Below are 23,864 nucleotides of genomic sequence, written 5' to 3' on the forward strand. Positions count from 1 at the left end.
ACTTTAGTACAGGGTAGGGATAGCAAGGAGAGGGGGAGGCAGCAAGGGGAGCGGGGGGAAAAGAGAAGGGTACTTAAAAGCGGCAGTACCGCGCACAGCGTGGGGTCAGCTGCTTCGTGTGGCGCTGCCACTTTGAATGCCATGGGAAGCCCAGTATCAGGCTCCTCATTGCATTTCAAAGCAGGAGCACGGGATCAGCTAGGGACTCCAAGCCTCATGCCAACTTTGAAATGTACAAGAGTCCCCAGCGGGAGCTCTTGTGCATTTCAGAATGGAAGCACCCGCATAAAGCCTGGAGTTAGCGGGACTTCCCTCTGGCCCTGGGCTCCACGCAGCGTTCCACTGGGGCTCTTATGCATTTCAAAGGCGGAACATGGAAGAGCTTATTGACTAGTTGAGCAGTCGATGGAAATTCCATCGACTACTCGACTAGCAAATTCATTGCTACTTAACATCCCTACTAAGAGGCTGTGAGATGAGTTGAGATTAGATTGTTGCAGAGACGAGAGGGCTTGAGGTGAAACAGAGTCAGGATATGTCTACACTACAGCATTATTTCAAAGTATCTTATTTCATGTTATTCATAGCCTATTTCAAAATAACGCATCTAGACACAAAATGCAATTTGAAATAGCATTTTGCTATTTTAAAATAACGCATCCATACTGAAAGGACGCTGAATCACATTTAAGGCCGTAACCAGTTCTGGCAGGGCATCAGGTCAGGAGTTAGCCTCAGGCAGCAGCCACACAAGTTATCTGAGACCCGTGCTTAAAGAGACCTCCCCGGACAGCCGGTTCTAAGGTTTCCCTGGTTGCTTGCCTACCTTGCTGAGGGACAGCAAAGCATTTTTTTCTCTACATGCTCTGGTTCCCCTCACTCAGAACACCACAGCACTATGCAGCATGGAGCCGGTGCTGCCCCGGGGCACTCTGGTGCTTCTGCTGGACATGTTGCTGTGTGCCTGGCAGCAAGTTCTGCAGGCAGTAACAGTCTCCCTGGTGTGCCCCACTGGTGGCTTGTGCCTCATTCCTCCCTCACGTCCTTCCACTTCTCCCTCCCTAATCCCCCCTTCCTGCTGTACAATAAAAGACACGTGTTCATTACAACAAAGCCTCTTTATTGAACAAAACTGGGGTGGAGGAGATTGAAACTGAGGTGAGACTGGGGAAAGAAGGTGGGAGAGGGGAGAAGAGAGGGTGGGAGAGGGGAGGGGGAAACCTGGGAGGAGGAAGCTGGCTGGGGGAGGCAAGGGGAGGAAGGCAGAGGAGAAGCTCAGGGTTGGGGGTCTTGCCGGCCCAACTATCTCCCAGCACAGCGGGCGCGGGGGCCTCGGCGTCCCTGGGGGCGTGGGAGGGTGTGGAGGGAGAAGCAGGAGGGGGAGAAGGCGTGGCAGGAGGAGCAGTAGCTGGGGAAGCAGCAGGGGCTGGAGCAGCAAGAGGCAGCAAGCTCTGCCCCAGGGTCAATGACCACCTGGGGGGCACAGACCATCCTGCCCCCCCCAGGATGCGGTCCACAGCATCAAAATTGGGGCTTGGCTCTGGGTCTGCCCCTGGTTGGGAGCTGCACCCTGTGGCCCTGGCATACGCCTGCCGCAGCTCCTTTATTTTCATGCAAACCTGCTCCTGGGTTCACATGTGGCCTTGTGTTCCTCCATAGTTGTGTTCCTCCATTTAGTGCGGAGATCATGGACGTTGAAGGCATCCCACAAACCTGAATTAGGTCCCTGATCTCTGCAGTGGACCAGGCAGGCGCCTGCCTTTTCCAGCCCCTGGCAGGCTCCTGGGAACTGGCAGACTGGTCCTAGGGAGCAGTGGAGGGCTGGCTGGCACTGGCCACCTGGCTCATGCTGAGGCCACTGGGTTAGGTGCAGCAACTGCTGACTCTGGGCTGGCAGGCTTGGAGCTGGCACAGGCACTGTGGCCAGAGTCTACCCCTTTAAGGTCTCCGTGGGGGTGGGGAGGGAGAGGAGTTTTCTTGGTTGTGCCCAGAGTGGCCACCAGGGCACCCTGGGAAGGGCTGGAAGCCCCCTATTTTGAAATAAACATCTACACAGCGCTTATTTCGAAATAGCAATTTTGAAATTGCCGCTATTCATCATGGAATGAGGTTTACCAATTTCAAAATAAGCCCTCCACTATTTCAAATAATTTCGAAATAGCGGTTTGGCTGTGTAATGGCTGTTATTTCGAAATAACTTTGCTGTGTAGACATACCCTCAGGGACTAGGATAAAGAGAGAGAACATTAGAGAAAGGAGGAATAGGAAAATAGGAAGGAGACAGGTGACAAAAAGAAACCAAGAAAAGTAAGCTTTTCAGGTTTTTTTTCCTGTCTCCTAGGCATTTATATAATGCTTACCACAATAAAGCCCCAATTGTGACTAGGGCCTTTGGGGACTGCCACAATATAACTTATTTCATAATTAAAAGGAACAAGAAGAAGAGGATAGAAAAAAGGAGAAAGTAGTACAGGAATGAAAAGGAGCAGAAGAAACAGGAGAGAGAAAGGTAAGAAGAAAGAAACTGTTATAGCAGTATCTCTTCCTGTCAGGCACCATTTCATAGACAAGAATAACTTGGAATGTGATAAAAGAGGTAACACTTACATTGTTTGGGGGTAACAATGTTAATGTTACCTTTGTACAAATGTGCTTCAATATCTATTCTAGACCAAATGCAGCAACTTTGAGGGACACTATAAAGCCTGACGGATCCCAGTTATTTTTGCCCATAATATTTTTTTTTAAATGTCCACATATCTTCTTTAACTGCTCTGCTGATCTTGCGAGTGGGAGAAAACTATCAATTCATGACAGCAAGGGCTAAAATGCTGCATAGGGGAAATCCAAACTTCTCTGATGGAGATTTAGCAACAACAAATTTAAGGAGTGACTAGAGCCCTTAAATTCTGCAGATATCCGCTTTATATCCACAAATATCCACAGCTCATTTTTAAAATATGGATGCAGATGTGGATACAAATTTTATTGCTAGAACCCTGCATATTCGCAGATTGATATCTATCAATCGGTGTGTATCCACATCTGTGGATGTCAATGCAGACATATATGGCTTATTTTTGTGGATACAGAATATGGATGTAGATACAAATTTTGTATACACACAGATCAGTTGAAATTACCAAGGAAATCTACATATCTGAGGGTATGTCTAGACTACATGGCTCTGTCGATGGAGCCATGTAGATTACATTTCTAGACATAGGAAAATAAGGCGGTGATTTAAATAATCACCGCTTCATTTACATCAAAATGGCTGCTGCGCTGTGCCGATCAGATGTTTAGCGGCACAGCGCGGTAGTCTGGACACTCCGCGGTCGACAAGGAAAGCCCTCGTGGAATGAGGTTTACCGGGGCAGTCAACAAGGACTTCCCTTGTTGACCACAGAGTGTCCAGACTACCCCGCTGTGCCGCCAAACAGCTGATCGGCACAGCGCGGCAGCCATTTTGATGTAAATGAAGCAGTGATTATTTAAATCGACGCTTCATTTTCCTATGTCTAGTAAACTAATCTACATGGCTCCATCAACGCAGCCATGTAGTCCAGACATACCCTGAGAATCATAGTTAAGCATGTGTCTATACCAAAAGTTCACAGATTGACTATATTTAAAAGTATCCATGTATTTATGACACTGCACCAGTTCTATTGCACTGAAGGCCTTCTGCACACAGGTGTAGGGAGATGGAAGGGAAGTCACTCAGTCTATTCACTGAAGCATCTGTTCACTAGCCTGATACATCTTTGAAAATAAGTGACTAAATTTTATCTTTATCTAAACTATTAAGAGAATTTTTACTTTGTTCTCATCATATTAGATGAGTGATATTCTGCTGATATAATGATGAGACATCAGAGTTATTACCAATGCTGTCTAGCTCTTGCAAAACAGTATAAAAAGTCTCTTATATTACTTTCAAAGCATTATGAAAACACCAGTTAGGAAAAGTGTTAAATAATAATAATTGATATTTGCTTTAATAGCCTATCTGTCTGCTATTACTGCTTCTTGTAGTGTTCTTACACAAAGTTCCTAAAGAAAACACAACCCAAACCACCAAAAAATGTAAATATTGCACTGCAAATTAAGAGAGCCATCTACTGACAACTAGATGAAACCTTTAAAATTCATGAGGGCCAAATCTTGTCACATAACTCATGCAAGCAGCTCCATTCAAATGAACAGACTATACATAAGCAAAGTAGACTGGATAATAAGGATCTCTGAATGTTTTGTGTTCTCATTACATTTCTCAAACCTACCTTGCCCCTTTGAAAGACAAGACACAGGAAGGTAAGTGATTCAGCAAGACAGTGGCAGAGCTGGGAACAGAACCTATGGTTCCTATCCCTGGCAGTAACTATTAGGCTCAGGTAAGCCCTGAAGATGGAGAAGTTTAGATAGAGCAAGGTGTTCTTTACCTCTCCCAACCTTCTCCCATCAAAACAATACAAAAGAAAACCACCCACTAAGAGAGCTGTGATGCAAAGCAAACTTCTTTCTAAGCCAGTGATTCCCAACAGGGGAGGCCCACAATGGGATTGCGATTCCTCTCTGGAGAAGGTCATGATCTCAGTGGCCAGCAAGGTAATGCAAACACAGAGAAGGATTCCAAGCCCCTACTTCTGTCTTGGTCCCCATGATACTAGGAGAGAAAGGTGTTGACATTAGAACAGTGGGGATGGAAGAACTGCTAAACTCCTGCATCTGCTACAGAAGTACACCTTTGGATTGAGTGGACTTGTAAGCTCTAAAGTTTTATGTTGTTTTATTTTAGACTGCAGTTATGTAACAAAAAAACCCTACATTTGTAGGTTGCAATTTCATGGTAAAGAAATGGCATTACAAAGTGTCTAAAATGAATTGAATGATGTGTGTCTGGGATTAATTGAAAGATACAGTTTCTTTTATCATGTTATAGAGCAAATATTTGTAATAAAAATAACAATATAAAATGAGCACTGAACACTTCGTATTGTGTTGTAATTGAAATCAATATATTTGAAAATGTAGAAAAACATCCACAAATATTTTATAAATTTCAACCGATACTCTATTTTAAAGACTGTAATTAAAACGGCAAATAAGTGCACTTAATTTTGAGTTAATTGTGTGAGTTAACAGCAATTAATCGAGAGTCCTACTGTGAAGCAAAGTAATTCCACATATATTGTTATTTACAGTGGCGATGTGTCGTTATTTTGTAATCAAAGCCTTTTTTTGCATGATCTGATGGCTGCACAAAGCAAAAAATACATGTTTTCATTCTCATAATCTGGGTGTCCTAGGGATTTACAGTTTATATAAGATGGCATGTTATGTGTCCTATCAAATCAAGACATAGTTATTAGACTTCATTGTTGTAGGGAGGTGCAGCAACCAATGTCAGGTGAGGGAACAGTCATTTTGATACATTGAACAACTCTTTGTTCACTCGCCAATTAGCTCGCCATAAGACGGGATTTTCAGGTCGGCCTTCTCTCCTGAGCCTTCACATTGGCCTTCTCTCCTGAGCCTCCGGTCTCTCTCTCTCTCTCTCTCTCTCTCTCCTCCTCCTCCTCCTCCTGCCTCCCCCTCTCTCTTGCTCCCCCATGTCGGCCTGGCTGAGTGGCGCAACAGCGCCCCCCAGAGACAACACCAAACACTACAGCATTACAGAGTCATGACATTGGGCTACTATATATATATATGATATGTTAGTAAATTCATAGAATCCTTACCTGCAATATTCCTTCCTATGCAGTTATTTCCCATTTTGTATTTGTGCAATTGATTATTCCTTCCTAAAAGAAGTACTTTGCAATGGCCTTATTACATATAATCATATTTATTTCAGACCCTTTCTCCAGTTTGTGAAGATCATTGTGCATTCTAATCCTGCACGGTCTTTTCTCTAATCCACAGGACTTGCAGTATTGTTACAAACTTGGTATTGTTCAAACTTTCTAAATGTTCTTTCTATGCCATTATCCAAATTAAGATATTGTATAGAATCAGATACAGGCTAGATCTCCATTCTCTGAGCGTGCTTTTCCAACCAGAAGTTTTGCAGTTTTGTCTAGGCTTTATTTCTCATTTATTTATGAGAAGATTGTATGAAACAGCATCAAAAGTCTCACTGAAGTTGAGATATATCACATCTACTACTTCTCCCCATCCACAAGGCTTGTTACCTGTCAATAAAGGATATTAGATTTATTTGACATGATTTGTTCTTTATAAATACATAGTGGCTGTTACTTATTATCTTATTTTCCCTCTAGGTACTTACAAATTGATAGTTGATTATTTTCTCCATAGTATTTACAAATACTGATGTTAACTTGACTGGTCTATAATTTCCTGGGTTGTCCTTATTCCCCTTTTTGTAGATAGATACTAAACTTTTGACAGTCCTTGGAGGTCTCTCCTGTCCTCCATGAGTTCTCAAAGATAATGGCTCATGGAACAGAGATCTCTTCAGGCACATCCTTAAGTATTCTAGGACATATTTCAGAAACCCTGCCAATCTGAAGCTTTTTAACTCTCTTAAGGAATTCTTGTTCTTTTGCCATTTTACCTTTAGATTCTACTCCATTTACATGGATGTTAGTTGTCCAAACACTGCTGACCTTTTTGGTAAAACTGAAACAAAAATGGCATTTAACATTTTGACCAATGCCGGGGTAAAAGTAACTTGAGTTTCTTACAGGTACTAGTGTGTCACATCCCCTGGGGGGGCTTCAGGTCAGGAGGTGGGGGCGATACAACAATACCTGTAAGAAATTTAAGCATGGGGTGAAGTGGGGGGTGCTCTGTGCCAAGGGAAAGGATAGGGGTAGCAGGAGTCAGGGGGCAGGTGCTTGGAGGTCAGGAGGAGCTCAGGGCAGGGGGCTGAAAATACGGAGGGTATAGGAGTCAGGGTTAAGAGTATGGGGTATGCAGGAGTCAGGCTTGGGAGAGGGAGGGTGATATCAGGGCAGAGCGTGCCACCCTGGCTTACTTTCACCTCTGGCCATTGCTGCTTTTTCACTTATTGTCTTTTCCTTCTCATCGAGTAATTGGCTTACCCTGTTCTTAGTCTTCTTCTTGCTTCTAATGTATTATAAAAAGTTTTCACCCTGGCCTATTTTTGTCCCTACATGATGCACACACATGTGAGAAAGAGAGAGAGAGAGAGACTTATATTGATCCATTGTAATTCAACCTTATTTCCACTTTTGATATGACTCTGTCTTGAGTTACAGGTCACCGAAGATTTTCACTTCCTATCATTTTGCAATGAGTTAGATCAGTGGTTCCCAACCTTTTTTATACCACGGACCAGAAAACCCATTCACAAACTTTGGTGGACTGGTAATATTTGATTCACATAATGAATATACAAATAAATGTTTCTGGTCCACCAAAAGCCCCAGTCCCCAGAGCTGCCATGAACAGCCGGCTTCAGCTCTGGAAGTCACCATGTGGCAGGCAGCTGCTGAAGCTGAAGCTGTCTGAGGCAGTTCTGAGGCCCGGGGCTTGGGTATGCCCCAGAACCTTCCAGTGCCAGCCATAACCCCTAGAGCCCACCATCTCTCCACTACCCCCCAGCGCCAGCCACTGACCCCGGAGTCCCCTGCATCCAGCCTCCTGCCAGCCTCCTACCCTCAGAGCACCTCAGGGCCAGCTCCCCAATCCAAACACCGCAGTGCCAGCCCTCTGCCCCATAAAGCCCCCACCACCAACCCCCCCCAGTGCCAGCCTCCTACTTCCAGAACACCACTGCTCCAAGCCCCTCCATAACCCTTGTGCCAAACCCAAATATTAGCCCTGTCCCCAGAATGCCCCAGTGCCAGCTCCTCACCTTGTAGAGCCCCGTATCCACAAAGCCCCCCAGAACTAGCGCCACCCCCAGAGCTTGCCCCAACATTGGGCCACAGACAGGGCTAGGAACTTCTGAGTTAGATGCCCAAAAACCATGAGTTGGGCCAAAATTGTCAGCAATTAAAAAAAATATTATATTGTTGATTGTCCTGTCTTTTGATTTTTTGAACTTCCTCTGCATTGCTTCCTTCTGCCCCGCTCATCTGTTACAAATAGTGTTGCAACATAGAACAAGATATATTTTTTTGCCCCTTCTGCAAGAGCTCATTCTAGAAAAGGGGTGGGGAACCTCAGGCCTGGAGGCTGGATGCAGCCCACGACTTGCCTGATTCCAGCCCCTGACCTTCCCTCTCTCCCATTCCCTCTCCACAGCCACAGAACTCTGTCCCCACTCCCATCCCCAACTACAGAACTGTGTCCCATCCCCAAACTCTGTCCCCACCCACTGAACTCTGTCTCCATTCCTGTCCCCAGCTAGAGAACTGTCCTCACCCCATCCGCATCCCCACTCCCCGAACTCTGTCCCCTTCCCCATTCCCTGAACTCTGCCCCCATGCCCACTCTCCTGTCCCCAGCTATAGAACTCTGTCCCCATTCCCCTCCCCACTCCCCGAACTCTGTCCTCATTCCCCTGTCCCAAGTCACAGAACTCTGTCCCCACTGGCACCCTGTCCCCTGCCAAAGCACCTACTAGCACCCTTCCCCAGTACTATGCCCTCTGTTCCCACTAACACAGTTGGGGCCACATTAGTGAAGCTTGGGGGGTGGGGTGGAGGAGGGTTTTTTTGCATCTCACTTGTGTGGCTCCAACTGACTTTTCTTGGGTCAGTGACCCCTGACTCAAGACAGGTTCCCTGCCTTTCTCAGAAATAAAGATAATGCAGAAACTTTTTGTTTGACACAGTATTTTATTTAAAAATGAAGCCTGGCCAACAAACCCCAAATTGGGGCCAAGCCCCCATCTGGCCAAGGCATAATAACACTCCTGAGCTCTCCTTTCCCCCAGACCCTACATCTGAGCCTATCATACACTGGAACCCCCTGCCCTGAGCCCCTCACATACCCCAACCCAAATTCCTGAACCCTCACATCCAGAAGTCTGTGGCTTGCTTAGTACCCTAACCCTACATCTGACCCCAACACTGCCCAGCCTGGTGCCCTCTCCTTGAGCCAGTGCCCCTTCTCCATCTTCTCCTGCATCCAGATTTCCTCCCAGAGCTTGCACTTCTCACTCCTTCCCACACCCAAATCCCACATTCCCACCCCAGACCCTACACATCCTGTCTCAACCTAGCAAGTTTATGGCTAGATTGCAGGAGGAGGAGACTAGAGAGGGCGGAGCTTCAAGGAAGGCGTGGGGCGGTAGATCTTGGCTTGTTCTGTCATTTTAAAAAGTGATCTTGGGTGTGAAAAGGTTGGAGACCAGTGTTCTAGACTAACAAAACATGTGGGCTACGTCTACACTGGCCCCTTTTCCGGAAGGGGCATGTTAATTTCAGAAGCCGTAATAGGGAAATCCGCGGGGGATTTAAATATCCCCCGCAGCATTTAAATAAAAATGTCCGCCGCTTTTTTCCGGCTTTTAAAAAAGCCGGAAAAGAGCGTCTACACTGGCCCCGATCCTCCGGAAAAAGCGCCCTTTTCCGGAGGATCTTATTCCTACTTTGAATAAGCCGTGGAGGATATCATGAGCTTTCGTGGCCCACGTCTTCACATGACCAGAGTTGTACTCTGCAGTAAGTCCTAGCTTTGCAATGCACCTGCTGTGCAAGTCACTTCTCTCTCCTGTGCCTGGGTTGCCCATGGCTAAAACAAAACCCAGTGCCTTTGCAAAGAGCATTGATCTCTCCCCATGACTATGCAGGAACCAGGTGTTATGATGACTGGCTGCTCCCTAGCAGGAGATGGATAAGTAGGGAAGGCAGCCAGCAAGGGCAATGAACGGGGACAGCCCCTGCCAGCGCTGAGAATCGAACCTCTACCCTCACTGCATTCAGAGCGTCGCGTGCTCCGGGGTTACTAAGGCCCTCTCTCTCTCGGGGCGGTGCCTTCCGGCCACGAGGCAAGGGGGGGGGGGGGGGAGCATAGAACTTTCCCCTCCTAGCGCCACAAGAGGGGCGGATCCCAGAGAGAGAGAGAGAGAGAGAGTGTACGCCTGTCGCGCACGCGCAGCCTCGCCTTGCCGGCAGCGGGGCATGCTGGGACTTGTAGTTTCTGGCGCGTCCAGCGGTGGAAGGCATCCCGTGACCGGCGGCCGGAAGTGGAGGCTCCGTAGCATTGGCCCCTAACGGCTCCTGCTTCTCCTCCTTGAGCTGTACGGCGGCTGCGAGGGGCCAGCGGGCAGAGCCGGGAGGTTGCGGAGTCTGTGCGGGATGGGCGCCCCTCCCCCGTTCTCATCCCGTGCTGGCCCACTCTTCCCCCCGGAGGCTGGAGGTAGGGGACGGGGATGGCGCGAGTGTCCCGCGGGCGGACAGGGGGAAGCCACTTCCAACGGGGCGGGTCTGTGGGAGGAGTTTAGGGGGCTCCCAAGCCCTCCCCCACCCCCTGTGGGGCGGGTTCCTCTGTGACCCCTTGCGGGGGGGGGGTGTCCCTTGGAGATTCTTAAAGGTCTTGCCCCAGTGACCTGCTACACAACAGGGGAAGCGCCTCCAGGGCTTGTTCTGTCCCCCCAGCCCAGGCGCTGCGGGAGGCAGAGCGGGGATGCTTAGTGAGAGGCATGCACCTTCCTGTCTGTTGCAGTTTTGGAGCACGGGGACCAGGTTAAAATCTTAACATGCTTCTCCAGCCAGGGAAGCCAGCAATCCTCTCTTGGATTGCACTGAGTGAGGCAGGACTAGGAATATCCCTTTCACCACCGTACAACCAGCAACAATAGATTCACTGGTGCTGTATAAATCCATTCAACCTTGTTAATGTAATTTAAGCTGCTCTTCCATACATTCACATTTCTTCTTTGGAAAACAAGCTATTTAGGAATCCTCGAGACTAGCTAGGCTAGGATTAATAATCAATCAAATGTCCGTTCCTAACAATGCCTAGTAACGCAATTCTGAAAACAATCACAGATTTAGTGTTTATTATGGTAACACTTGAGATCTCATCAAGAGCTGGACAATGTTGTGCGGGTCCAGATCTTGATTAGGGTATTGTACTGAACTGTCTAATGTGAAGCATTTACAAGGTAAGGGTTGGTCTGCCCTTAAAAGTTGTATTGGTATAACTGTTTGTTAGAGATATCACTGGCAATCACCCTAGTTTGTCACTGGCAATCACTCGCTGCAAAGTGCCTGTGCCCACAGCCAACTGCCTACAGGGTGTACCTTGGCTTAGACCATCCTATGCTACCACATTAATATTTTATTATTGTTTTTCCCAACCTAGTTATAGAAGTAAAAACTGTAATATGGACACAAGTAGCTGTGTTAGTCTCTATCCACAAAAAACAGTGAGGAATCCTGTACCTGTTGAAGTGAGTTTTTGCCCACAAAAGCTTAAGCTCAAATAAATCTGTTAGTCTTTAAAGTGCCACAGGACTCCTCGCATATGGACAGTTATACGGGTATAAAAGTTCCTTTATAGTCCTGAATGGGTAAAATGTTCTATCTTTGTCTGAGATAAAAGCTTGTTCTCTTCAAGGATACTGTTCTGAAATAGCCTTTACATTTATCAGAATGTAATTTGTTGACTGAATGTGTGATTTTGCTTAGAAAAAAAAAGTGACTGTAAAAATGATTTCTAGGCTTTCCATATTTAGTCTCTGTCAATTACTTCAATATGAATGTTGCACACTGTCATTACTGCAAGTGCAATCTCTTTCCTGAAAAACAAACAGGGTGGTTTTTTTCCCCTCACATCACCAGCAATAAAAATCTTGGAATTCAGAATTTCTCTAGCACTTCGCTCATGATGCATAAAGAAGAGTGGGTTAGAGCTTGCTCTTTTGTGGCTAATTGGCTGTTAGTAAAAAGTCTGTAAAGAAAACTTTCCACAATACCTAGGAGCCTGATAAGTCAGAGAATTTTGTGTATGGTACCTTCTGGCACTCTATTGTAGGATTATATTAATATGCAGGGCTTGCCGAGCTGCGGTGAGCCCCGCTCGCCAGCTGCACTGTCCGGCGATCTGCGCATGTGCAGATCGTTCTGCGCATGCGCAGATCGCCTGAGCCCAGCTTTTCTTGGTTGTAATCTACTCGCTACAGGCGAGTAGATTACACTTTGTGGAGCCCTGTTAATATGTCTTTATTAGACAATTTCTCAAATTTATAATAAACCTTTAGTGAACAAAAGCTTTAGATTTTAGAGGGTGCTTCCAGCAACCAGTATCTGTTGAACTTAATTCTCTTCTCACATTGACCTATTATTGTATCAGAGGGGTAGTTGTGTTCATCTGTAACTAAAAAAAACTTAAACAACAATGGTCCTGTAGCACCTTAGAGACTAACTAAAAATATAGATAGATAGTATGAGCTTTGTGGGCACAACCTACTTCTTCAGCTGACAAATAAGATGACCTTTTATTGTTATAACTCCACTCCTGATTCCTACCCACATGGAACTGAATAGCCCAGTATGTTTCACCCAAAATGGAAGAAATTTGGCTATTTGAACTTAATATTCTTTTCAATAGGAAGATTTATAGAAAATAAATGTCTGAGAGTAAAAAGAAAAGTATGCCAATGCGGTTAGCATCTTTTAGGGGAAAACCAGATTTGTGTTTCTCTTCAGAATTCTTGTGTTTATTCCATTCCTGAGATTCGGCAGAGAACTTTTATAACTATTGGTTTCTATGTAGAAGCCATTAGTTGGCAAAACAGGTGCAATTTGGTCAGCTGTATTGCTCAATAGCAACCTTTCCTGTTAAGTGGTACTGATGGACAGCTTACTCAGGGAGTTCTGTTCAGTTCTCTCAAACCATTTAGAAGAAAAAAATCGGGACTATGCAGTTTTTATGTGTTATAAAGAAATGAGGGATTTCAAAGCTGAGTCAGTTTGTGCGGCAGCTTCTAACATGTTAATGAGAAATGCAGCACATACTTGTTTGTTTATTCCAGATTCAGTTTCCCTTTGACATCTTCTAAATAGTTTTAAAAAACATTCAGTGAATTAGTTTGCAAGATAATGGGTACTCCCACCATTTTATGTATTCAGTCTAGTAACATTGCTAAAATGATTACCTTCTAAAATCTTAACTAGACCGAATACATAAAATGTATGTATGAAAACCCATTCTCTTGTACAAAAGAAAAAAGAAACTAATTTGCCTGCACACGTTATTAGAAATGATGTATATTTTGCAACAGTATTTATTCTGTCAATATTTTCTAGAGATCTTTGTAATCTTTTATAACAAATTGTTTCCATACAAAATAGTCTCAGTTCTGTTACATGTACAGCCTATTTTCAGTAACCACTGTCTATCTTTTTTCCCCACAAGCTCAGTACCTTCCTTAATCTTCCATCCCATCCTCATATCATCTCATCAGTAAATACACGCACACTCTAAATCAGACAGATTTATTAAGTGTTGGTTTAAGATACAAATAATACTCTGTCTTTTTATTTATATGTGGTCATAATCCCAGATGTGAACAAAATAAATGTTCTGCTCTAACCACAGATTGAAACTTGAGTGTGCATTCACATACACTAGCATGGTCTAGATCAGTGTTTCTCAACTAGTGGTACAAGTACCCTTAGGGGTACTTGAGAGAAGTCTGGGGGGGGTACGTCAACAACTGAAATTTGGAGAAAACTGAATTTGTTAAGTTTTATTATTTTTTTTTTACACCCAAAAAGTCATTGCCTGCCCAGCTACGATTAAGTTGTTTAAACAAATGTATTGCAATGGTAGGAAAAAAAGTGTGTCTGAAAACTGTAGGTACTTATAATTTTTTTTTAAAAGGGGTACTTAATAAAAAGGATTGAGAAACACTGGTCTAGATTAGGGATGTGAGCTGGTAACTGGCTAGCCAGCAAGCATCACTCTTAACAAGTTAAACTGCAGCTTGCCACCTCCAGAGGGCTGCTCTAGCCCAGAAGGAGCCAGGAACACAAGCCTCCCCCCATGCTTAAAGAAGATATTTTATTTAACTTTGCACAGGAGTTTATTGTATATTTGGAATTATATGGTTTTTATTACATAGTCACAGAACATGTGATTGTTTTTTAGTCCTGGAAGTGGAGGATTCTGAAAGTTTTATTGTTTCATTTTAGGTTTAAGTACCTAATCATGCTGGTGATGCTATATAACATATACTCTATTCCCACAGTTATATTTATTTTTTGTTTTTGCAGTAACAAATTAATATCTTGCACAACAGTGATGGCTTTTTCTCTAGAATTTGAATATGGAGGCCACAGGGACAGATGAAGTGGAAAAGCTAAAATCCAAGTTTATGTCTGCATGGCACAACATGAAATACAGTAAGTGAAACTTAATAAAATTCAACTCCATTAAAGTCAATAGTTTTGCCATTGACTTCAGTGGGGAGCCAGAATTTCACACAGTAAGTGTACTCGTATTAATAAAAAAATGTAACTTGGACTTTGAAACCAATTTACTAACAAACTAAACAATCTAGAAAAAAACACCCTTCTCTTTCAATTTAAATAAGGATTTGCTTTTTCAAATGACTGCCTTAATGCCAATCTGTTTTTTCTGATCTAAGCACAGATGACATGACAGTTTTATGCAGGCTCTAAAACAGAGAAATTATGAATATCAGGCTATGTCTAGACCAGTGGTTCCCAACCATTTTTATACCATGTACCAGGAAACCCATTCACAAACTTTTGGTAGACTGGTAACATTTTATTTGCATATTCATTATGCAAATTCATTTGCATAAAATCAAAGCCTCGGCTCCCAGAGCCACTGCAAACAGCCCCTCTCCTGTCTCTGCCCAGCCTCCAGAGGAGCCCCGTGCATATCCCTATCCAACACAAATGCCATACACGTTTGTCTCCCGTCCCAAACCACATTCAAGGAACTGTGAGATTGTCACATGGCAAGAATGGGAGATGATAGAAGGAGGAGGATGAACTGGTGTTTTCAAACCCTGCATCAAATCCAGCGAGGAGCCAAACACTCAGTCCAGAGCAGAAATAGGACAATACACAGGGATTTTATCTTGATTGTTTTGCACTGGGATGTTGCTAATCTGCCCAACCAGCTCCCTCTATTGACACCAGTCTCATTCCAGCTCTGTCATAAAGGAGCAGACAAGGTGGGGACGGACAAAGCACTGCTTAGAAAACGGGGATCCCTCATCCCCAAGACACATGCACAGTTTGAGTCTGGAGCCAAGAGAGAGGAGACAGCAGGAAGAGAGGTAGAGGCTGGGGATGGGGGGGAGGCAGCTGGCGAGAGGTCAGGGAAAGAAGTAAAGGGATCAGCAAGGGAGCTGCAGGCGCTCAACAGCAAGGAGCCAGTCGAAACCCTGTGCACAAGAGAGAGGTGGGAAAAGAAGCCTGATGCAAGCTCACAGAGAGGGAAAAAAGAGTGGAAGGGAGCCTAGGCAAGGCGCCCATGCTGCTCCCTGCCCGTCTTTGAATGGGGGTGAGGGGAGTTGGGTATTTTATCACCTGAGGCTGTCTATCGATCACTCCTGCATTACATTTTACAGCATAGATAAATCTGCAGCTTTAGAGTAGCGTGAATATGCTTCTCTTCTCCCCGGTTCTCACACTGTACCATGGTGCCTCTCACAGCCCTGGACCAGGGAGCTCGGCGAGAAATGCAATCCCAGCTCCTGCGGCTCTATGTTTAAATGGGACGGGATGCAAATTGAGTCATGGCATTCACTGCTTAAAGCCTGCAGCTCCACGTCAGGCTTAGAACGTGCAGCTCCCAGTGCCTGTGTGGTGCCCGGCTGAGCCCAGCAGTGCCAGAGCATGGGGGAGGGAGGTCAGTGTGCCATTTCTGCCTTCCCCTGGCCAGCTGGAGCATGCTGATACTGGAGCTCTCAGCTGGCCAGAGGGGAGGGGCAGAGAAGGGTCCAAATGGGAGGGGCAGAAAAAAGCCTGTCTGCTGGCAGGGAAAAGGAAGCAGGGGGAAGAATAATAAAAAATGTCAGCTGCAGGAAAAGAACTGAAGGGGAGCGGAGGATCAGAGCTCTCTGTGGTGCCTCCTGGGCATGGCCTGAAAATGTGCCACAGCCCGGCACTGGTCCGTCGCCCACCGGTTAGGAACCACTGTTCTGGACTATAGCAGCACAGCTGCAGCTATGCGGGTGTAGTGATTGTGGAGTAGATACTTCTTACATTGATGGAAGTGGCTCTTCTGTCTAAGTAGTGATAGCTAGCTTGATGGAAGAATTTGTGGCCTACATAGCCATGGAACTCAGGACATGACATTTTGCACAGCCCTGAGTGACTGAGCTAGGTTTAATTTCTAAGCATAGATAAGGCCTCAGTGTGAGCCGTTCTTATTGGTAGTTATCACAGGATGGGACTTACCTCTGCAGCACCTCCTGCTGATAGCTCCAGGGAATTAGCTCTGTCAACAGAGTGCCTCCTTCTGGTTGGTTTCTCCCACATTCACACTCTTGTTCTGGATCCACATTACTCCCATACAGCAGCATCCTCTTCAGGACACTGGCCTCTGACAATGCCCACTACAGTGGTTTCTTGCCCCATTTCAGGGGTTGTATTGGCTGTTCTTAGTTTCTGCTGCCTTTATGGCCATCTGTGGCCTCCAAGTCTAGTGCCTCTCAGGGGCAAGCCATAGTATTTATGGGCCACGCTCCTCTTCCAGGATGAGGGGCGGGCGGGCAACAGCATTTCCAAATTTCACCTGCCACTGTGGCCAACTGTGGTTCTAAAGCATAGCCCCTCTGTCTCTGGGGCAAGCCACAGTCTGTTTGGGCCATGCCTTGGTAGCAAGGTGTAGCGCAAGGGGAGGACCCAGGCCCTCCCACTATTCTGCGGCTCAGCCCAGGGACCTTCTGATGGCAGCCTTGGCCTGTTCTCCTCTACTCCTCTTTACTGCTTCTAGTTCCCTAGGCTACTTTCCTTATAATCCCTGCACCTATTTGGCTTTTGTCACAAGGCCTGCAGCCTGGCAGGTATCAGGCTGGAGCCTTTAGCTCCCCTTAGCCTGCCCAGTACTGCGTTACAGTCTTCTTACCCATCCAGGTCAGGACCTAACTGTCTCCCTGTTGGACAGCTTCTTTTATATCTGGCAGCCCCAGCAAGCTGCCCTCTGATTGGCTTTTTAAAAGCCTCTCCTTGATTGGCCAGGATTCTGCTCAGGCTCTTTGCTGCTTGTTTTAACCCCCTTCCTGGCCAGTGTGGGGGAGTCTCTCCACCACAGTAGTGTATTTTTAAAAAGTTAAGACTGGAGACCATATTCTGTCTCCATCAAAGTCAATGGGGTATGGATTTCACCTTTTGTCTCTTATGTCTCAAAACAGTTCAGAAATAGGCAAACCTCAAAGCTTGGTCAAGACAAATTAGTTAGCTTTTTAACCTGCATCGTCCCAAACCTAGTTCAGCCTTTACCCTAATTTTCCCATGTCTCTTCAATACTTAAGGTGAAAATTACCATCTTAAGTCAGCAGGAGTTATTTGTGAGTGAATGGTGGCAGCAGTTGGGAAGTTGGTGCAAAATGTTTGCTAACATTACTAATTGAAGTCAGGATGTGCAACAGTTAAGATTAAACATTCAACCTTAATTCTGTCCACTGCCGCTATGTGTTACACTATTTTACTTCTCAATGAGTATGTAAAAGTTGGAAGTTCAACACCCATTTTACACATCCATATTTTTATTCCTTTTCCCCCCCTCAAATATACACCTTAAACTTGTGACTAAATATATACATGTGGCTGTTTTAGTATTGCTGTTGGAAACTTAACCAGAATATTTTAACACAGTAATTGAAAATATGACAAAATTAAGCAAAAAGGCAGAGTTCAAACTTAACTTGTGAATTTCACTACTTATCTATACAACCTGAAAACTACATAAACATCTTATGTGGATATAAATGTATTTACAAGGGATAAGTTACATTAACTGTGAATATGAATCCATTCCATATTTAAGACAATAGAACCCGTTTGTATTATTCAGTCTAGAAAATAATTCCAAGTCCATTGTAATGTTTCCATGTTCTTGCTAATTTGTGTGACTTTTTGTGTGACAGGGTGGGTTGATTTAAATCAAGTTTCCCATTTACACTACTTTACATTTCTTCAAACAATGGTGCAAATCTTATCATTAAAACATGTGAATTTACAACTCAGTACCACATTTTATAACCTCTAGAAGGATGTACTTTGTGTAATTTTTTTAGATACCTTGACTTTTATTAGTTTAGGTAATTAGTACACAATTCTCATTACCAGTGTCAAGCTCAGTACATTAGTAACGGTGAAAACTAAATGGTACAAACAAACACAGTAGCACTTATATTTATTAAACTAAATCTTAAATGTTACATAAATATTTCACATTTGCAATTGCAACAGTCTCCTGAGTTGCTGGCTGTCAAACATTTTTATTTAATTTTCAAGTTTTATTAATTCCAACAGACAAGTCCTCAGAACACTAAATCAGTGGTCATCAACCAGTGAATCAGGATCTACCGCTAGATCTTGGCGCCTCTGACAGGTGATCCTGACTGGTTTGGCTGGGAGGCTATCAAGTGCCAGCACATCAACTGTCCCTCCTCCCACTGCCCTGTTGCTCCTTCCCAGAGCCTCAGAGCAGTCCCCTAGGAGCCTCCTTCTTGTTGCACAGGGTGGGAGAGACAGACACAGACAGCTGATGTCACTCTGTCCCCCTTCCCTGTACCCCATCTTCACAGAGAAAGGAGGGTGGAGCCTCAGCAAAGAGGTGGGGCAGAGGCAGGGCCTCAGAGAAACGGGGGGCAGGAGTATGTGGCTTTGAGGTAGATCCTGGACTGACTTAAATTCAAAAAGTGATCTTGTGCTTAAAAAGGTTGGAGACCACTGCACTAAATGAATGGTGTTCTTAACACTTGTACAATTACTTCTCATTTTTTCCACCTTGATGTGGATTTGATTCCAAGTTACCATAAAAACTAAGACTAACTGTGCTTGGACTGCACTTCATTTTGGAGTAAGCCCCATTGAAAACAAGTGTATGGGCTTGTGTGTATGCTTTAGGGAAGTTGAGTTATGCTGAAGTAAAATAGGGAATAGACCTGAGACATCACCATTATGGTCTATGATAATGATGTTCGAAAATAAGAGGCATGTATTATGTAATATAAATAAGAAAATGACACTCAGTGGCAACCAGCAACTCAAGATTCTCTTACTGCAGCTTTTTGTATCATATACTTGGGTGAAAGATTCTATGCCTCATTAACTAATTATAAACAAGTCATAAGGATTAGCTAAGATGAACTCTATTTTTTTTTCTAGCAACACCCTGCATAGCTAATAGATTGAAAATATACTTGTTAAAATCACACTTATACTAAAAGGCATTGAGAGAGTCTTGAAGAATGATGCATTTCAAGTTGATTCATAGTGTTCTTCAGATACATCCACATCATGGTCTCCCAATAAGCAGTTTTCATTATGATGTTTCATTCTTTTAGCTAGGCCCTGCGTCATTTTCTTGCACTGCTTACAATTGACACATTTTCCTTTTTTACCCATGGAATGATTTTTGTCATTATATTCCAAGTTAGGGTCTCTTTATACACCCAGAAGCCATGACCATTTCAAGAAGCAAGAACTGGTTATTAGGCTGGTCAGACCAGAGCCATTAATTCATTTTTATGAGCCTGTAAGTATAGATATAGCATGTTTGTGATAAGATTTAATTTGAACTGTTATTTTTAAATGAGAAATTTAGTATTTTATTGATTATTTTTAAAAAATGTAAAAAAGATTTAAATTTAAAAAAAACCCGACTCTCTTTTTTCTATCCACCTTGTTGTACAATCCCATTTTTCTGGAAATATTTTGGAATATTTCAGACACAAACTTTCTATCTCTTTTAGGTTGGGTAAAGAAAACAAAAACTTACTTTAGCAGAAATTCTGCTGTTTTCTTGCTGGGGAAATGTTATCATTTCAAGTCAAATGGTAAGTATAAAGAATTTAATTATTTTTGGAGTTCATTTTGGAACTGCTTTGTGAAGGTATTTTTTAATCCTCTACCAAAACCTTTATTAATAGAGAATTTATGTTTACAATTTAAAACATTCTCTGTTAAGTTTGAAAAATTCCCAGTCTTCATACCTGTTGATCCCATTGTTTGCACATAGGCCAGAGAATCTAGTCATTGTCAAATCAGACTTCATCCATTCTGTGCATAAATTCTATAATCTCTGCTTGATATAATCTCTATTAATCTGTAAAATGGGTACTGAGGTTTTTCAAAGGAACTGCATAGACTCAGCCTTGTGCGGGAGAAGGAAATGATAATACCGACATCAAGTAAAACCTTCCTTGATGATTTCCTTGTCCCTTTTAACTCTTCCCTATGCAAATTTGCCCTCATATGGAAGCTATTTCCCCAGCATGCCTTTCTTGATTTGGCCAATTATATTTAGCAGGACCAACAGCTGCTTACTTAATATGGCCATTTCAATTGACAGCTGTTGTCTGAATCATTCTTTGTTTCAACTGCTTACATACCTTTTATGTCTCTCCTCAGATTTTCCTTCTTGTTGCTGAGGAGTTACTGGAGTCTCCCAGGAGATACCTATGATTTTAATAGAATAATTTTGTTTTAATTTTATCAACAAAACTCCTGTGGTAGTTAATTTCAAAGCTGTAATTTGTGTCTGTCTTGCAGAACCCAGTGAACTCTCTCCAGATGGATCCCACTTAGATATAGTCAACAAAGTAATTTCTGGAAATGTAGAAGAGTTTCGTAAAGATTTTATTTCTAGAATATGGTTGACTTATAGAGAGGATTTTCCTACAATAAAAGAATCTGCCTTGACAACTGACTGTGGTTGGGGTTGTACACTGAGAACTGGCCAGATGCTGCTGGCTCAAGGGCTTGTGCTTCATTTTCTTGGCAGAGGTGAGCATGAAATGTAGATCATATTTCAGGCATGTCAAACTGGAAGCCTACTAAGGCTTCCGCACAAACGAAAACTGATAGTTTTCAGGGCCATCTAGGGTTCCCGGATGGTTTGTCGAGCAAAAAAAAAAAAAGGTGCCAGGCAGAAGGCACCAGTCCCGGACACCTGGCAACCCTAGAGCCACCAAAGAAAATATACTTTGTCGGAAAGTCGTAGTTATTTATTATTATAGATTATGTTTTAGGTATATTTTATAATATTACAATAACTTGATGTGTAAAATTATTTGCTCATATTAAATAATTTAAAAATTAATTTGATATAATTTGTAATTTAAATTTAAGGTGCTTCTACATTTTGTATATGATACATAACTTGTTTTGTTGAAATAAAAGAAGTATAGACCATGGTTAATCAAATAGAACAGGCTTCTATGAAAATTTCAGCTACTTTGTAAGTCTGAGATTTTGCATAAAGATATAATTATTCATGCAATTACAAAACATGACATATCTATTGATATAAAATTAATATACACTTTGTGATTTTATTTGTGAATAAATAAAAAACAAAATAACCCTTTCCTCTCCCCCACACCCAGGCACTCCCATACCCCCATTCTAACCCAATCTCCTTCCACTCCCACAGAGCCAGGCCCCCCCCAACCTAATGCCTCCCTCCTCCCCCAGAGCGAGCCCCCTCAACCTAATGTCTCCTCCCTTCCCCTCCCCCAGAGCCAGGCTCTCCTAGCCTCCTCCCTCCCCCCCAACCTAATACCTGGATCTCAGAGTCGAGCTGCGGGACCAACCTGGCAGCACCCCAGCTGCTCTGTCCCAGGTGTCCCCGATTCAGCCACTGCTGAAACTGACCAGCGGCTGACCAGAATCAGCCTCTGGTCAGTTTCAGCAGCAGCTGAATCTGGACGCCTGGGGCAGAGCAGCTGGGGTGCTGCCGGGTTGGTCCCGCAGCTCTTCGGCGCTGCGGGACCAACCCGGCAGCACCCCAGCTGCTCTGCCCCAGGTGTCCCCAAGTCAGCTGCTGCTGAAACTGATCAGCAGCTGACTCCAGGAAGCCAGGGCAAAGCAGTTCCAATTGTCCGGCTGCCCGGAGCACTTCCGGGTTCCTGATGGTGCAGGACCATCAGGAGTGCCGGAGCATTTGATGCCGGACCAATGGAGTTTTACTGTACTAGCTGCTTCAAAAGAAACTTCATGAAACCCTGTAGAAGTTAGTTTTGTCGACAGTGAACATTTCTTCCTAATCCTTATTATCCAGAGGTTAATGTATGGCCAAAGTAGAGTGTTTGTCTATTTAAAAACACCTCACTTAAAAATAAAATACACGTCTTTACTGCATGTTCTTGTTATCCATGTAAATGTTCAATTCTTTTTAGAGACCTATTAGGTTCTTGATCTCAGTGATATCTTGTGTAATGAGTGTTGTTGTCTAATTGTGGGCTGTGTTAGGAAAATATTTAATAGATTTAAATGTCACATTTTAATTTTCTTTAGTTCTTGTATCATGAGAGTGGGTTAACAGAAATCTCTAATCTATTTTCTGTATCATTCTCTATTGTTTCACTGGTGGGACTTGGAAAAGTCTTTCTGCTTTCCTTTATATTTTCTTATCTTAACCTTGTTCTTTGAAGCTACTCTTATATAGGCACAGAGTCCATTGGGCAAATAGATTGCTTTCAGGGTCTTGAACATATTTCGTCCCTTGCTCTCTCCAGTCCTTTAAAACCAAGAGGTGATAGATTGTAAATACAAATATGTCTCCTGCATGGTACAAGTTGAAACTGTAATCCAGACTTCCCTAGTCCAGCAACACCCCTGGTCTGGTATCACTGGGGTGACCCCATGGAGTCAGAAGTGTTGCCAGAGTGTGGGGGACCAAGGCAGTGGAGCCCTGAGTAGCAGTGGAGTGTGGCACTCTGGGTGGTAGCGGGGCTGCTGGGGAGAACCCCTGGTAGCAGCATGGCTACTGGGCAGAGCACAGAGTTGATCCTCTCTGGCAGCAGTGGGGCCGCCAGGTGGAGTGCAGAGCAGCCCCCCTCTTAGCTCTCCATGGGGAAAGCAGAACCCCAGTCGGCAGCAGGGCAGACAAGGAAAAGCAGAGTCCATGGTGCATTGACTTCCCTGGTCCAGCAAATTCTCTGGTTCCCGAGGGTGCTGGACCAGGGAGATTCAACCTGTAGTTCGTTTCAGTACCACTAGGTCTACAAGCCAGTCAGCTTCTCAGTTTTATCATCCTTTTGGTTTTTGGCTTACCTAACAATGCTCAGTAACTATGTTACATTTACATTAGGGATGTGAACAAGTAACCAGTTACCCGATAAGCATCACCTTTATCAGATGATGCTTACTGAGTGACGGTTAACCAGTGCCAGGAAACAGCCTCCTGCCCACGGCCTGCAGAGGGATACTCCAGCCCTGTCAGGCCCACCATGCTGCTAGCAGAGACAGGAGCTGGCGGTCTGGGGACAGAAAGGAGCCAGCAGCCTGCCATCACAAGAGGGCAGAAGCCCCCTTGCTGTGTGGGGTTGGGGACTGCTCCAGCCAGGCTGGAATGGTCTCTAGCCTGGTATCCTGTTTAATCAGTTAACTGGTTAAATGTTAAGCTTAAATGTTAAATTTAACCAGTTGACTGATTAAAAGGGATTTTACATTCCTAATTTAAATTTGCTTCTTCCACGATTTCTGAATATTCCTCTAAAGAGCTTAATATGAAGCCAGAGGTTAGTAAGTCACTTCCTATGACTGAAATCTTTCTCTTATACATGTTGAAGTAGGTATTGTCAAACTGTAATCTATAGTTTTTATTTTGATATTAAATTGAGTTTACACATTATGGGAATTATGCAAGTTTTTATGTTTAGCAGAATTTTGCATTGAAGATGCATACGTGCATCATAGTTCCTGGGAGAAACTGGAGGAGGTTATAACATCTGGCCAACATAAGTTTAGGCTTTTAGCAGC

General features: G+C 44.0%; 1 protein-coding gene across 4 annotated transcripts in view; it reads left to right on the forward strand.

The window, feature by feature from the left end:
- The first annotated feature begins 10,067 nt into the window (after positions 1-10,067).
- The window catches only part of ATG4C (autophagy related 4C cysteine peptidase), a 67,543-nt gene continuing 53,746 nt past the window's right edge, over positions 10,068-23,864 (forward strand). For 2 of the 4 annotated variants that reach the window (XR_012905897.1, XR_012905898.1), the window contains exons 1-4: positions 10,070-10,302; positions 14,166-14,294; positions 19,853-19,936; positions 20,652-20,885. Coding sequence is in view for 2 of the 4 variants with exons in the window: in XM_075936146.1 (XP_075792261.1) it covers positions 14,219-14,294; positions 19,853-19,936; positions 20,652-20,885 (394 nt within the window). In the remaining 2 variants the exon portion in view is untranslated. Of the gene's footprint in view, positions 10,303-14,165; positions 14,295-19,852; positions 19,937-20,651; positions 20,886-23,864 lie in introns of all 4 variants that reach the window. The other 2 variants (XM_075936146.1, XM_006126757.4) reach the window with 2 other exon arrangements.

This window comes from Pelodiscus sinensis, chromosome 9 (assembly GCF_049634645.1).
Source record: "Pelodiscus sinensis isolate JC-2024 chromosome 9, ASM4963464v1, whole genome shotgun sequence".
In the NCBI taxonomy this organism is placed as follows: domain Eukaryota; kingdom Metazoa; phylum Chordata; order Testudines; family Trionychidae; genus Pelodiscus; species Pelodiscus sinensis.